Source organism: Schistocerca americana, chromosome 1 (genome assembly GCF_021461395.2).
Source record: "Schistocerca americana isolate TAMUIC-IGC-003095 chromosome 1, iqSchAmer2.1, whole genome shotgun sequence".
NCBI classification, from domain to species: domain Eukaryota; kingdom Metazoa; phylum Arthropoda; class Insecta; order Orthoptera; family Acrididae; genus Schistocerca; species Schistocerca americana.
Window position 1 is genome coordinate 534,062,530 of NC_060119.1, and position 15,676 is coordinate 534,078,205.

At 38.8% G+C, this 15,676-nt stretch overlaps 1 protein-coding gene and 1 pseudogene across 21 annotated transcripts in view; one reads left to right on the forward strand and one right to left on the reverse strand.

Moving 5' to 3' along the window:
- The window catches only part of LOC124605478 (calcium/calmodulin-dependent protein kinase type II alpha chain), a 983,452-nt gene that overhangs the window by 699,332 nt on the left and 268,444 nt on the right, over positions 1-15,676 (forward strand). For all 21 annotated transcript variants that reach the window (XM_047137200.1, XM_047137224.1, XM_047137250.1 and 18 more), the window contains exons 5-7: positions 2,310-2,448; positions 7,757-7,859; positions 8,157-8,240. In XM_047137200.1, the coding sequence (XP_046993156.1) occupies positions 2,310-2,448; positions 7,757-7,859; positions 8,157-8,240 (326 nt within the window). The remainder of the gene's footprint in view (positions 1-2,309; positions 2,449-7,756; positions 7,860-8,156; positions 8,241-15,676) is intronic.
- Positions 325-442, reverse strand: LOC124557879 (annotated as a pseudogene).

Here is a 15,676-nt window from a genome sequence, read left to right on the forward strand (position 1 = left end):
TTCAGGTTTGGTCTGCATTTCGTAACCAATAAATTATGGTCAGAGCCTTCATCTGTTCCTGGAAATATTTTTGCAGTTTAAATTCTGGTTCATAAATCTCTGTCTCACTAGAAGAAATACAGGGTCTCCATCTTCAGGCCACAAGTGGCCCATCGGGACCATCCGACCGCCGTGTCATCCTCAGATGAGGATGCGGATAGGAGGGGCGTGTGGTCAGCACACCGCTCTCCTGGTCATTATGATGGTTTTCTTTGACCGGAGCCGCTACTATTCAGTCGAGTAGCTCCTTAGTTGGCATCACGAGGCTGAGTGCACCCCGAAAAATGGCAATAGCGCATGGCAGCCCGGATGGTTACCCATCCAAGTGCCGGCCACGCCCAACAGCGCTTAACTTCGGTGATCTGACGGGAACCGGTGTATCCACTGTGGCAAGGCCGTTGCCCAGAAGAAATACAGCATCCAGCCAAATTTTATATAGCTTTATTTTGTGGGAGAACACATTTTGGTCTTACACTCATCTTCAGCTTGCATAATACATTTATATTTCCATCAGTGTAACATTTTTCTTCATTGCATTTTGAATACTTCAGTGGCCTTGTGCAAAATAACAATTCATTTTATAATGCAGTCAAGAACAACATTAAGCTGATGAAGATCTGAACATATTGTACACATTGAAGATGGGTGAAAGCTTGGAATGGGTTCTAGCATAAAATAAAGTTATAAAATGAATTGTCAGATTGCTGTATTTCTTCAAGTAATTCAGTTCAAAGCCATGGATCTCAACTGCCATTAATACAGATAAATTAATCTCTGTCTTCCTATTAAATAATAGACTATTTAAAACCTCCAGGTTCCCCATGTATACCATCTTCTTTCATGTTAATTAAGCCCATAGTTTGAATGGTTAAATTGTGCTCTGTTCAAAATTTTTGCAGGTGGCTTCCCCTTTCATCCTCTTCTGCCAGACCATGTCCTCCTATCTCTTACTTTCCCTCCGATCTCATTCCAGGCACCTATTTAAAATTTTCATCTCCCTTAAGAAACTGAACAATTTCCTTTATCTTATCATAAATATTTTTAGCCTCTTCATCATTTGAGGAGCTAGTAGGCATGTACATTTGCGCTGCTGTGGCAGGTCATGGCTTTGGGTCTTTCTTGGCTATGATGATACATTCACTAGGAACATCATAGTAGTAACGTACATTCCTATCTTATTATTAATTATAAGACCTACTCAACTGTTCCAACTAGCCTGTACTCAACAAGCCAGAAGTCCTCTTCTTTCTGGCACCAGTCTTCAATAATTCTTACTGAATCTAACTTCAACATATTCATTTCTCTCTCTCTCAAATTCTCTATTCTACTGTAGAAGGTATGCAGAAATGAAGAGTCTTGTGCAGATAAGACTAGTGTGAAGAGCTATGTCAACCAGTCTTTGGACTGAAGAACAAGAAGAAAAAGATAATGATGACTATAACAACATCAACTACCATCACCATTGGCACCATCACTATACCACCACCACCACCACCACCACCACCACCACCAACACCAACACCAGGATTCAGAGATCTAACAGTCCATGCTCCAAGTAAAGCTGTATTTCTGTGGAAATATACCAGTTGTAGTTTGCCTTGCTCTCAGATGTTTTTTTTCACCAACTTACTTAATTAAGGTTGGCTAGTGTTATAAGGTCAGATCAGTCAATTATCCAGCCTGATGCTGCTGCAACTACTTGAGTAGCTACTTCTCCTTTTCAGGAAACATATGTTAGTTTGTTCTGTACACAGTGTGATTACACCTGTGGTACAGCTATGTGTATCATTGAGGCACATAAGCCAAAACACTATGACGAGATAGTGATTCAAGTAGGACTGTAAAAATATATGAAGATCAACAAAAAGAACCTAGATATCTGTGTGAAAATATTGGAATATGTTGTTCTGCAAATCTAATATGGGCATTACAAGTGAGTGCTGAAGATGAATAAACTATGAACTGCAGATGTAGCACATCTTGATGTCTATGGGAAACATCCTGCAAACAATATTTATTTTAATTTGAGTTGCTTAGTTTAGAGAATTACTGCCATAGGCCAATTATGAGTGACATGTGTTGACATTGTGTTATTTTTTATTAACTTCCTGTAGTATATGGATTTTATTTCTTGATAAATTAGTGCTATAATTGAAACAGCCCATATCTCCACGCAATTTTTTGTGATTTTATGCAAAAAAAGGTGTTGCGGCAGTTGTGTGGACTGTTGCATATGCTGTTGTGATATTGTTTTCATTTGCTTGTTTTAGGGTAACTGGTGGAGAACTCTTTGAGGATATTGTTGCAAGAGAATTTTATAGTGAAGCAGATGCTTCACACTGTATACAACAGATCCTTGAAAGTGTTAACCATTGTCATCAGAATGGTGTTGTTCACAGGGATTTGAAGGTACACAAACATTTTTTATCTTAAACACAGAATAGCTGTTAAAATATGTTTGAAAATTGCCTTTTCTGGCACAGAAGTTAATTCTTGTAACTAGTATTTTAACTGAAAGTATGATCATGTGTGAAAAAGCATTTTGTATCTGATTACATTGCTCATGTTTTTGCACTTAATCTTGGTGATGTAAGTTTAACTGGATTCTTGTTGTGACAACAGAAATCTTGCAGCACAAAGTTTGTGGACATTGGGATTGGAGTTAACTAGGCAAAGAAAATAATAATATACTTCAACAAAGGATGAGAAGTTGAGCTTGTCAAATGAACTGTCTAATTGGTATCTGATAAGAGAGGAAGAGAGCAAGAGGAGTAAAAAGGATCCTGGATTAATAAAAATACTTTAATTGATGGCAGTGAATGGGAAGTGATTAGTAACTTCAAACCATAGGACAAGGCACAAAGATTTGAAAGGGTTACAAAGTGACTTCAAAATACACTGGCTGAGATTTTCTTGTATGTGTAACAAACAATGTCAGATGTTCAGAGGTCAGTGCTACATTCTGAATCATTACTAGGGAAGTGAAGAAAAAGATGTATAAAATTATTTGAGGGTGTGGAGGTTCAAAGAAATGTGTTAGTAATGACAGTGTCTCACATGAGAAAGAGAGGGGTGGGGGGAGGGGGAGAGAGAGAGAGAGAGAGAGAGAGAGAGAGAGAGAGAGAGAGAGAGAGAGAATGAAATGTTCAATTTCATGTACTAGTAATTCATATGGAACTGGTGGTTGGTGTGCGAGTTGAGAGGTGATAATGAACTTAACTTCATTGACTTCCTCCTGCCCCCACCTCCTTTCTGCCCCCTCCCCCACCTATCTCCCTCCCTCCCTCCATTTCTCTCTCTCTCTCTCTCTCTCTCTCTCTCTCTCTCTCTCTCTCTCTCTCTCTCTCTCTCTCTCTCTCTCCCCCCCTTCTCCCCCCCCCCCCTTTCTCCCCCCCCCCCCACCCTCTCTCTCTCTTTTTCTCTTTCTCCTTAAGCTCCCCATAGATGCAGTATAGTCATGGTATGAAGATGATGTTGGTGCAGCCATGGTTGAATTTCAATGTAGCAATAATCCACACAAACTGTATCATGGTCTCTGTGGCAGGTAAGTTTCAGATCAGACCCTCTTTTGCAACATACCATTGGACCTTCAGTAAATATGGATGGGTTTGCCTGTATCATGTGCATTTGTGCAGATCTTCAATCTTTCATGCCTTGTTACAGACCCATACAATCAGTCCAAACAAACAGTGTTCTCAAAAGTTTTTTTTGTAATATTAAAAAATGAAAAACTTAAAGTGCATGATAAGTAATTCCAAGTTTTAAAATAAATGCAACCAATTGTTTCTAAATATTTAAATTTCTTGTAAACAAGACAATTAACACAAGAGAAGGAAGTGGCTCTGTGCATGCAAACCAGCTCTGTAAACAGCCAGTCAGGTTCCCTTCTGTGTTGTGGCAGTCAAAGAAGATATGATTAATGCCCTTGAGCTCCCCACAGTTGCAATATTGTGATGGTATCAAGACATTGTCAGTACCAGCCATGGTTGAATTTCAACCTAACAATGATCCACACAGACTGTATCATGGTCCCTATGTGATGTAAGTTTCAGATTAGATCCTCCTTTGCAACATACTATTGGGCCTTCAGTAAATGCAGATGAATTCGCCTGTACCATGTGTGTTTGTGCACATCTTCAATCTCTCATGCCTCATTCCAGTCATTTTTGATCAAGCCTCTAATCCCAACATTGAAATCTTCCTTGAGAATGTATCACTCTTGTATCCCAGTCATCATTATTCCCTTAGCTAATTGGCCAGCTTTTTCATTCTCCACAATGCCAGTGTGACCCCTGATTCACACAAATGAAACTCCCTTGCCAGTTCAGTAGCAGCAGCAACTGTTCAGTATGTCAGGTAACACCTGCCTTTGTTCTTACCAATTGAAGTACTTTCAGCCTGGAGATTGAGTCCATGAGTGTGATAGAATGGTCAGCTGCTGTGGACATACTGTAACTTAGTAGTCTTTCAATGGCTAAGAATTCAACAGCATAAATTTGTGCCTCTTTCAGTGCCTCATTCAGTAGATGAAATAGTTCACTCCAGTTATTTTTAATATCAATATAGGCACAGCCAATAAAGTTAATGTATTTAGATCCATCAGTGTACATACCTATGACTGCTGGCCATTGCTCAAGAAGGAATTCTAAATTTACATTATTGATATTGGGCTCTCAGAGTAGTCCAGGTTACTGTTTGTGTCTAGTAGCTGGTTGATAAGTCCATACTCTTGCTCAAAAATTAGTGGATCAACCACACTCTTTGAATGTAATGTTGGTAATGGCTTAGTGATGAAAATGCCTCTGTGAGTAGTGGTTTTGATATATGTATCCAGTAGTGGTCAGTGTAGCATTGCACTATAAGGCCTCAAAAGTTGTTCATAAGTGCTCCCCCAATGCATTTTAAGTATTTCAGATTTCATCTTCTTATGAAGTATTGTCTAGCTGAGATGAAAGTCTTTCAAAGAAAGTGTTATAAAACTATAACAGATTACTTGTTTTAAGGAATATAGTGAGTCAGGAGATAACACATCAGTGACAATAGGAGAACACCCTTTGGGTATTGAAAAATGTCAGTTTTTACTTTGTAACAACATACTTGAACTTTCATATGATCATTGCATTGGCCTCAACATTGTCTTTCTTATTCTAATACACTCCAGAAATTCATTTTATGTTTGCACACAAGCAGATTTTTTTTCTTCTCTAATTGGGCTCATAAGTAAGTTGTTTTTAATGACAAATAAAAAAATAGATCATTTTTATTTTATTCCACTGTTGAGTAAAGTTTTCTCCGCCGGCCGAAGTGGCCGTGCGGTTAAAGGCGCTGCAGTCTGGAACCGCAAGACCGCTACGGTCGCAGGTTCGAATCCTGCCTCGGGCATGGATGTTTGTGATGTCCTTAGGTTAGTTAGGTTTAACTAGTTCTAAGTTCTAGGGGACTAATGACCTCAGCAGTTGAGTCCCATAGTGCTTGAACCATTTTGAAAGTTTTCTCAGCTTTTGTTTTTCCTTTAAGTATCTCTAACTGCTTATTACCAAGGGCATTCCATATTTATTTATGTTTTATTTATTCCTAGGTGCACCATCTTATGCATCATTACAGTTGCAAATATGTAGTATTTTGGTCTAGCCATAGGTGGCAGGACAATCACTAGAAATGTAATCCCTACAAAGTACAGCCCATTTCCCAATTGCTGTAATAACATGAGTGAACAATGTGGAGTGTATTTATCAAGGACAGTGTTGGACAACATAGTTCCTGTGAAAGGAAGGTGTGAACTCTGGGGATATTAACAGGCAATTGGTTTAAATTTGTGGTGAGTGTGCACTGTCACAACTGGATGGATGGCTGGAAAAGTGAATGCACATCAACGAAGACACCAGTTCCATAAGGAAGGTAACTGTAGTAACACCAGTCAACATTTCAAGATTGCAAAAGCATATTCAGGAGAAAAGGTCCTTCATGTTCTTAGAAACGGAAGTGACCACAGGACTTGCAAGAAGCACTCTGTATGGCATCATGCACAGTCACCTTAAGGTTGAGAAGATGTCTGACAGGTGGGTTCACAAATCCCTGAATGCAGCACAAACACAACAGCACAAGGACATTTGCAGTGATCTCCTTCAGTGCTACAGCCAGAATCCAGGAGGTTTAATGTCCAAACTCACTGCCATGGGCCAGAGACTGAATCACAGTGTATGTGGAGCCTGTGCAGAGGGCACATCATGCAATACAAAAGAACCAATCAGGAAAAGGGATGAAACAAATGCTCTTCAACAAGACAATGGTTGTCGCCATACAAGTTGCACAATTATGGCTACCATCACTGACATAGTGTTTCAGATACTGCTACACCCATTGTATTCCACTTAATGACTGGGCCCATTCCGATTACCACCTATCTGCTATCTGGGGTATGAAGAAACCTCTATGTGGACTTTGTTTTGTATATGTCCAGGAACAATGAGCACCTGTTTTGTATATGTCCAGGAACAATGATCAGCTGTCCTGAGGATGGTGTAACAGACTTGAAAAAAAAAAAAAGTGGTTTGAGAACACTCCCCCCCCCCCTTCTATAAGTTACACATTGGTGATGCAAATGTGTGGTGATTATGTTGACAAAGTGCACATAGCTCCTGAGGCTTAGAGGTTTTCGGAGGGCAGGGGTTGAGGGGGGGGGGGGGTTGGGTGTGAGAGGGTGTGAGAGAGAGAGAGAGAGAGAGAGAGAGAGAGAGAGAGAGAGAGAGAGAGAGAGAGAGAGAGAGAGAGAGAGTCAGCATGGAATACCTCTTGTCTTTGAAATTTAACCACTTTCACAAATGAAATACTTTATATGCACAATCTTTGTCGTCATATTTTTAACCTTACTTACATAGGGTGGGGATAATAAGGGAATTTGGCAGTAGAAAGTGTGGTAATTGGGTTTAAAGTATTTACTGCATTCTTTATGCAGCAGTCCTATGTAGCTTTTCAGTCAGACACTATGTTCAATCAAATATAAAATATTTTTAATGTGTTTTGGGCAGTGTTGCCATAAGCACAGAGTTTCAGTTATTATGGTGAATTGTTAACCTGTTTAGTGACCAGTAATATGTCACAAACAATTAATAATTTCCACATATGGGTTTCTATAAAATACCTGGACCATAATTCTGCTACACAAACCAAAATTATACACTTCCTTTCATATCTTTAATTCAAGGAAAAATATAACAGTTTTGTTTAGTGAGACCCAAATTCTCCACTCGCTGTGTCCCATTATATGTGATGTATGTGTTTATGAAGCTCCCCCTCCATTATCAATCGCTAGACAGGCAGTTGGTTGCAGGGCAAACTTAAGATAAGGTCTGACCAAATTTGTGATAAATCCTACATTAGCATTAAAAAGACAAAGTTGATGTTTCTCTTTTTGAAACTTTTGATCAAAATTAAATATTGACGTTCCTTTCTGACGGTTGACACAACAACAGAAGATAAAATTCAACAAGTAGTGTATGTCATGCCACTTGAAGCAGGAAACTTCAATATCTGTGTAGAGAACTCAAATTACTTTTTAAAGTTGGTTATCACATACAGAAGGAGAGAGATGTGTGGTGCATGCTTCTGTTATCTGCAGTTTACAGTTATTGTTACTTTCATGATACCACTAAATTAATGATAAACAGTAGTATTTTATGAAATGTATTGTTTATTTTTTTTATTATTTGTTTTACAGCCTGAGAACTTGTTGTTGGCTAGTAAACAAAAGGGAGCAGCAGTGAAACTTGCCGATTTTGGCTTGGCGATAGAAGTTCAAGGGGAACAACAAGCATGGTTTGGTGAGAGACACAGAGAAATATTTAACACATTTATGATAATTAAGCTCCAATCCTTAATATTCTGAATGTTATTTAAGTAAATATTTATTGTGGTGCAATGTTAGCGAAGACAATGTCAGGAAATGGAGGAGAAACGGAGATAAGATTTTTTTGTCTTTTTTATGTATGTGTATGTGTGTGTGTGTGTGGGCGCGCGCGCGCGCGCACACACACACACACACACACACACACACACACACACAAAAAGTACTTTTTCGGTTAAAAGTAAGACACTGAATTTATTGTTTTGTTTTCAAGGATTTGCGGGTACACCAGGATATCTGTCTCCAGAAGTGTTAAAAAAAGAACCATATGGTAAACCAGTTGACATATGGGCTTGCGGTGAGTATCATTGTGTTATTCTTAATGAAAAATGCATTGTAATCACAGAAAATTGCTTTACAAATTACAGAGTCACTGTACTTTCTACCCCTTGGGGTAGATTAGTTCACCTCCAGTATAATAGTCAGGTACAGAGCTTGTCACAAGAGTTATTTTAGTCATTATTACCTCTGACAGTAAAGAATAAAATCTTGTAAACTTAAAATATGATTTTTAAAAAGTATTATTATTCTACTATCTTCAGTTAGTTACCTTATCTTATTAGTCTGTAATTTTTTTCCACATTCATAAGACATTGCCTGTCTGTCTCCTTCTCACAGTGCCATTTGTATCCTATGACTAGCAGCTGAAATGTTGGCGTCATTTGCACACATTAATGATAATGATTGAAGAACACTTAACTGACAAATTGCTTGTAATCTTTGAACTTTGGTAAAATAAGTCAGTCACCTGAAACGATGAAGGCCCCAATCTAAACCAGGATGCTGTATAAGAGCTATGTCTTTCATGAAAATCAGCAATATTGGTTACACAGTGATTGTTATCCACTGACATTGATCTTCACACTACTATACATTATAAGTGAAAATATACTGCTGTTAGGAAAACTGAGCTCATCTTAGATGTAACTGTAATGATATTGTTATTTGATGAAGTACTGATGCCACCACACTCTACTACAAAGCAACAGGAGTGGCACCAATAAGCAAAATTTCGGTTCTCATTTTCCTTTCTTGTGTAACTGTCAATGAGAATCCTTTTCAGTGGCCCACAATTATTACTTCTCATTTTTCTAACAGTGTTATTTCTACCTTCAATGTTCTTACAAGAACAGTGATGACCAGAGGGATGCCTGTCCCTGACATCATTTGTGTAATAACACTGTGCACGTGAAGTACTGCAGAGAGAGTAAACTATACCTCATTCATGTTGCCAATAAAATAAATGGGACCAGTGTTTTGCACTTTGTGCTGGGGTTAAACTTACCATGCACATCTTATGAATGCTTAAATATTTTGTATAAACAAAGTAGACATTGCAGTTTTCTTTTGATCTAAGAAGATGGCAGTTATTAAGGCACATATCTTTGTGAAGACAATGAAACCGCGTATCTCAAAAATTCGTATGAGTATTTCACAGAAAACTTAAAAATTCTTCCTGTAACATACAGTTTTTTTATTGACGTAAGTTATTTTCCTTTAAAGAGGTGATGAGTCAGAAACGTAACTTACGATACTTGCTGCACCTATTATTTGGCAATTTTATGGAATGTAGGGCCTTACTAAATAAGATCAGGATTTTGCAGTAAAAAGTTAGTAAAGCAAGAAGTTAAGAATTTTTGCACTCCAATAGTTTTAAATGTTACTAACAGGACCAAACATAGAAATAAATAAAATAAATTTAATTTGAATTTAAATCCTTTTCAAACAAGACTAGCTGCTATGGAAAGTATCTTTGAGTTTTGACAACAATTTGCTTGGCATTATTTGTAAAGAAGATCTTCATAAAAAGGATATTAATACTTTTGTGCACAAATAGCAACTGGTCCACTGCAGAATTTTTTTAATATTTTTGATGACTGTATCAGACCATCTTGGAAGTAATTTCCAGTCCTCTGCAAAGTTCAGTTTATGTTCAGTGCCCCCAGATGGACTATACCTCAGAGCCAATACATTTTTAACATATGGATCTCCTACTTTACTTCCCAGATGAACTGTTTTGTAATACAGAACTTGATAAGTCTTTAAAAAATTTGGAGGTACATACCTTACATTATACTGTCCCTGTTTGCTCCATCTTGCTTCCTTTATTATATCAGCATAGTAATTAGCCAGGGAATAGAGCACCTTGTGTTTCTTTCTTTGTTCAGTTGTGCAATGCACACTATTTCTTAGTTCTGAGCTCAACACCTGTCAATATAAAATATTTTTTAGTTTTACTTTTCTCACAGTCTTAATGGTTGTATAAGTGGTCATGCTATATCTGTAAACCCTTCTGTAAATTTTCTATAATAATTCTCCAGACCAAAAGAAAATTGTAACTCCTTGGTATTAGTAGGAATTGGAAGTTTCCGTACTGCTTGTGTCAACCTCGGATATGTCTTAACCCATTCATTGCTAACAATATGCCCTACATAAATGACTTCTTCTAATGCAGAGTGTCATTCAATGTTAAATTTGCAGCTTGTAATCTTGTAAAAACCTCTCATAAATGTTGCATTTGCTCTGCCATATCCTTCACAAAAATTAAGTCATCCAGGTAGACCGTGCACTGGTGAGAGTTCAACACCCTCAGCACTCCATACAACAAATGGTGAAATTTTGCTGGAGAATCTCCAATCCAAATGGCATTCTATGATACTGAAAATGGTCCCAGGGGACTGAGAACACTGTTATTGGATGGTCCTACAAGTTTACATGTATCTGATGCTCCTCGGATCTGAAGTAGAGAAGTACTTTCACTGCCCTAAATTATCAATAGTTGGAGTAATGCTTGGGACTGAATATGCATTAATCATGCTTTTGCTGTAAATATATCTATAGTCACAACAGACTCTATATCTTTCGGTTCCATCCAGTGCCTTTTTCAGTACTGCTATGATGGCTGCACTCCGTGAACTAGTGCTTTCCTCTCTTACCCCATCCATTAGCTGTGACTCAATGAAGTCCTCTAACACTGATTGCATAAACTGCAGTATACAGTAAGATTTACCATACACTGGTAACTCAGTTCCTGTAGGAATGTGATGCTGCATTATAGGTGGTGTGGTGAAGGCGCTCAAGGAAAAATCAAGCCCTCTAATTTGTACAATCCATCCGTACCTCTAAGATGTTCTAACTTCCTGCACTATGCAGTTTTATTGGCAGTTTGCACATTTTTGTGGTGCACATTGAGAGAACCCCTACCCACATCAGCCAGGACTTCCAGATTATCTACCAACATCCACTTGGTGAGCTGTACTCCTTTGGTGCCAAAATCATCTAAATTCACGGGCACTGCCTTCCTGTCTGATTTGTCTTGAACGAGTACTAAGCTTCTACGTACAAAGCAACGTGATTAGTCTAATGAGCATTTTCTGCCCATGGTTGTACCAAGCACAAAGCATTAATACTGTGCTGCACAGTAACATGTGAATTAATCCTCAGTGCTGTTGACAGCAATTTAAGTGGTTCACCTCTTCAGATTTGTGCATTTTGTGTTTTTACTTTACTGGTGACCGTCTCCCCTAGCTGGAACATTGTCCTCTTAAGTTCCACTATGTGTCACCTCAGGTCAGTTTTGGCATGCTGTGTTGTCAGAAAATCCAGTTCTAAGATCATTTGGAAACCACCACTTACACATGGCACAACTTCTAAGCATTACCTAAAACACTGCATACCCTCTGAAATGTCTACCATTGCTGAACTCAAAGATTCTGCATCACTATCATAAAGTCCATGTCAGTTATACTGTGGAGGTTTAATCACCTCTGACCCATGAGATGTGTACTTTCAACTGACACATGTGTCCCTGTGTTCAATAAAAACTAGAGCTTTTATCTTCCACTAGCCCCATTACTACATTCCAACTCTTCATCCATATTCATTCCATCAAAATTCATTGGGAACACCAGGCAGCAGGCCTAAGATTCCCTTTTGCATTTGACATCAGTTTATTTGACACTTGTTTTCCCTTACCATTCCTACAATCATAGTACTGGTGTGCAGCTGCACCACAAGTACTACACTGAGGTTGGTGATATTGCTTCTGCACATGTCCCATCCTCCCACATCTGTAACACCTCCTGTCAGCATAAAATACTCCTCTCTTGTCCCATTTTCCTGTTACTACATCAACTTCTTCAAACTCCAAGGCTAATCTGACTGCAGAGTATAAATTCTCTGGATACCCATCTCAGCTTTCTAGGCATATTAGATGGTGAGCCCCTCAAAAATGTGTGTGTTCCATTTCATGTAGTATGATTCTATTTGCCTCATCACTTTCTACTAATTCTTATGTCTGTACATTCACTTTCTGTATTCTGTCCACAAAATTCTCTACCAACTCATTATGCTTCTTTCATATACTACCAACTACTTGTGAAAAAGTGTCACTATTTTGCGCCTTGTACTTTTGTAGCAGGACTTTTTTTTCAATTCATTAAATATCTACACACCTCTTAGTTGCTCTGTACATCTGATATATGTCTTAACTTCCCTACTAACTGTAACCTTGTCACCTGTAATAACTGATGCTGTGACCCTCCCCCCACCCCCCGCAATATTAGCTGCTAACTGCAGTTCTTCCTAAAAAGAAGTCAACTTTCAAGAGACAGATGTGAGCAAATTGACTATGGCTGGTTCTAATAATGGAGTAGGTTGCTCGGCTACTTCCAATTCTTCCTCCGCAGCTGCAAGCCTATTACATGAGTCTATATTATCTGTTTTCAATTGCCCATTTCATTAACCCATGCTTGAATTGCCTCCGACTTGAGACTCTGCCATTGTGGAACCTTAATCTCCTACATGCACTAGGATATACAAAATTCACTCACAACAGGCCACATGGCATCATACACATATATATCTTACGTCTTATCATCACCCATTATGATGTTGTGCACTACTAAACTGATGTTCAAACATGAATTATTAGTACTGCACCATATACCATACAGAATGCTCTCAACTTACGTTGATCACATTAAATAAGAAAAAAAAAAAAAAAACCACAGAAACTAGCAGTCTGTTAACTCACTCCACTGTTTGACGTAACTGCATGTTGTGGTTGCAAAGCTGTGGTGCATGGAATTTGACTGTGCTGGTCCTAGTTGCTAGACAAGATCCACAAGTTCTTATGACATCACTCTATAGCAACCTGAGCTAAGAGAAGCCATTATATTGTAGAGGTGGTGGGTTATTGAGATGGTAGTGCTGGCCAGAAGTGACTATGAAAACTCCAATGCAAGATACAACATATTTTATCTGTCTTGAATTACAATGCTGGAGTTTTACAATGCCCCAGGATTCACCCTCTTTAGATGCAGGCTCCATCTGTGATGCAGATTATGTCAGAAGACCACCGAGGTGGGATGGCCATCTGACGTCCATGTCGGCTCTGCAGATACTGTTTACCTTACTCAGCAGCATTGTCTGAGTTGGCACTTTCGGGTTCTGAGTGAGCAATGCCATCAATGCATACATCTGCTGAATTCCCTTAGGCAGCCAAACCTACTGGGCTAGAAGCTCATCCTGGTGTGAAGGGGATGGCAGGTTGCCTTACTGTGTGCAAACAGGCTCTCTTGTGAAATTACATATCAGCACCTCTGTGTCTACACACTTGCCTCACACAGAGCTGCCTCGTTTGTATGACACTATTCCTATAAACTATTTAAGCTATTATACTGATTTAAATAGGAGTGCGGGTTAGCTACTACAAACAGCGTAGTGAACGCATTATTGTGGCCAAGATAGACACAAAGCCCATGCCTACTACAGTAGTACAAGTTTATATGCCAACTAGCTCTGCAGATGATGAAGAAATAGATGAAATGTATGATGAGATAAAAGAAATTATTCAGGTAGTGAACGGAGATGAAAATTTAATAGTCATGAGTGACTGGAATTCGTCAGTAGGAAAAGGGAGAGAAGGAAACATAGTAGGTGAATATGGATTGGGGGGAAGGAATGAAAGAGGAAGCCGCCTTGTAGAATTTTGCACAGAGCTTAACTTAATCATAGCTAACACTTGGTTCAAGAATCATAAAAGAAGGTTGTATACCTGGAAGAATCCTGGAGATACTAAAAGGTATCAGATAGATTATATAATGGTAAGACAGAGATTTAGGAACCAGGTTTTAAATTGTAAGACATTTCCTGGGGCAGATGTCGATTCTGACCACAATCTATTGGTTATGAACTGCAGATTGAAACTGAAGAAACTGCAAAAAGGTGGGAATTTAAGGAGATGGGACCTGGATAAACTGAAAGAACCAGAGGTTGTAGAGAGTTTCAGGGAGAGCATAAGGGAACAATTGACAGGAATGGGGGAAAGAAATACAGTAGAAGAAGAATGGGTAGCTCTGAGGGATGAAGTAGTGAAGGCAGCAGACGACCAAGTAGGTAAAAAGACGAGGGCTAATAGAAATCCTTGGGTAACAGAAGAAATATTGAATTTAATTGATGAAAGGAGAAAATATAAAAATGCAGTAAATGAAGCAGGCGAAAAGGAATACAAACGTCTCAAAAATGAGATCGACAGGAAGTGCAAAATGGCTAAGCAGGGATGGCTAGAGGACAAATGTAAGGATGTAGAGGCTTGTCTCACTAGGGGTAAGATAGATACTGCCTACAGGAAAATTAAAGAGACCTTTGGAGAGAAGAGAACCACTTGTATGAATATCAAGAGCTCAGATGGCAACCCAGTTCTAAGCAAAGAAGGGAAGGCAGAAAGGTGGAAGGAGTATATAGAGGGTTTATACAAGGGCGATGTACTTGAGGACAATATTATGGAAATGGAAGAGGATGTAGATGAAGATGAAATGGGAGATAAGAACTGCATGAAGAGTTTGACAGAGCACTGAAAGACCTGAGTTGAAACAAGGCCCCGGGAGTAGGCAATATTCCATTAGAACTACTGATGGCCTCGGGAGAGCCAGTCATGACAAAACTCTACCATCTGGTGAGCACGATGTATGAGACAGGAAAAATACCCTCAGACTTCAAGAAGAATATAATAATTCCAATCCCAAAGAAAGCAGGTGTTGACAGATGTGAAAATTACCGAACTATCAGTTTAATAAGTCACAGCTGCAAAATACTAATGCGAATTCTTTACAGACGAATGGAAAAACTGGTAGAAGCCGACCTCGGGGAAGATCAGTTTGGATTCCGTAGAAATGTTGGAACACGTGAGGCAATACTGACCTTACGACTTATCTTAGAAGAAAGATTAAGAAAAGGCAAACCTACGTTTCTAGCATTTGTAGACTTAGAGAAAGCTTTTGACAATGTTAACTGGAATACTCTCTTTCAAATTCTGAAGGTGGCAGGGGTAAAATACAGGGAGCGAAAGGCTATTTACAATTTGTACAGAAACCAGATGGCAGTTATAAGAGTCGAGGGGCATGAAAGGGAAGCAGTGGTTGGGAAAGGAGTGAGACAGGGTTGTAGCCTCTCCCCGATGTTATTCAATCTGTATATTGAGCAAGCAGTAAAGGAAACAAAAGAAAAATTCGGATTAGGTATTAAAATTAATGGACAAGAAGTAAAAACTTTGTGGTTCGCCGATGACATTGTAATTCTGTCAGAGACAGCAAAGGACTTGGAAGAGCAGTTGAACGGAATGGACAGTGTCTTGAAAGGAGGATATAATATGAACATCAAAAAAAGCAAAACGAGGATAATGGAATGTAGTCAAATTAAGTCGGGTGATGCTGAGGGAATTAGATTAGGAAA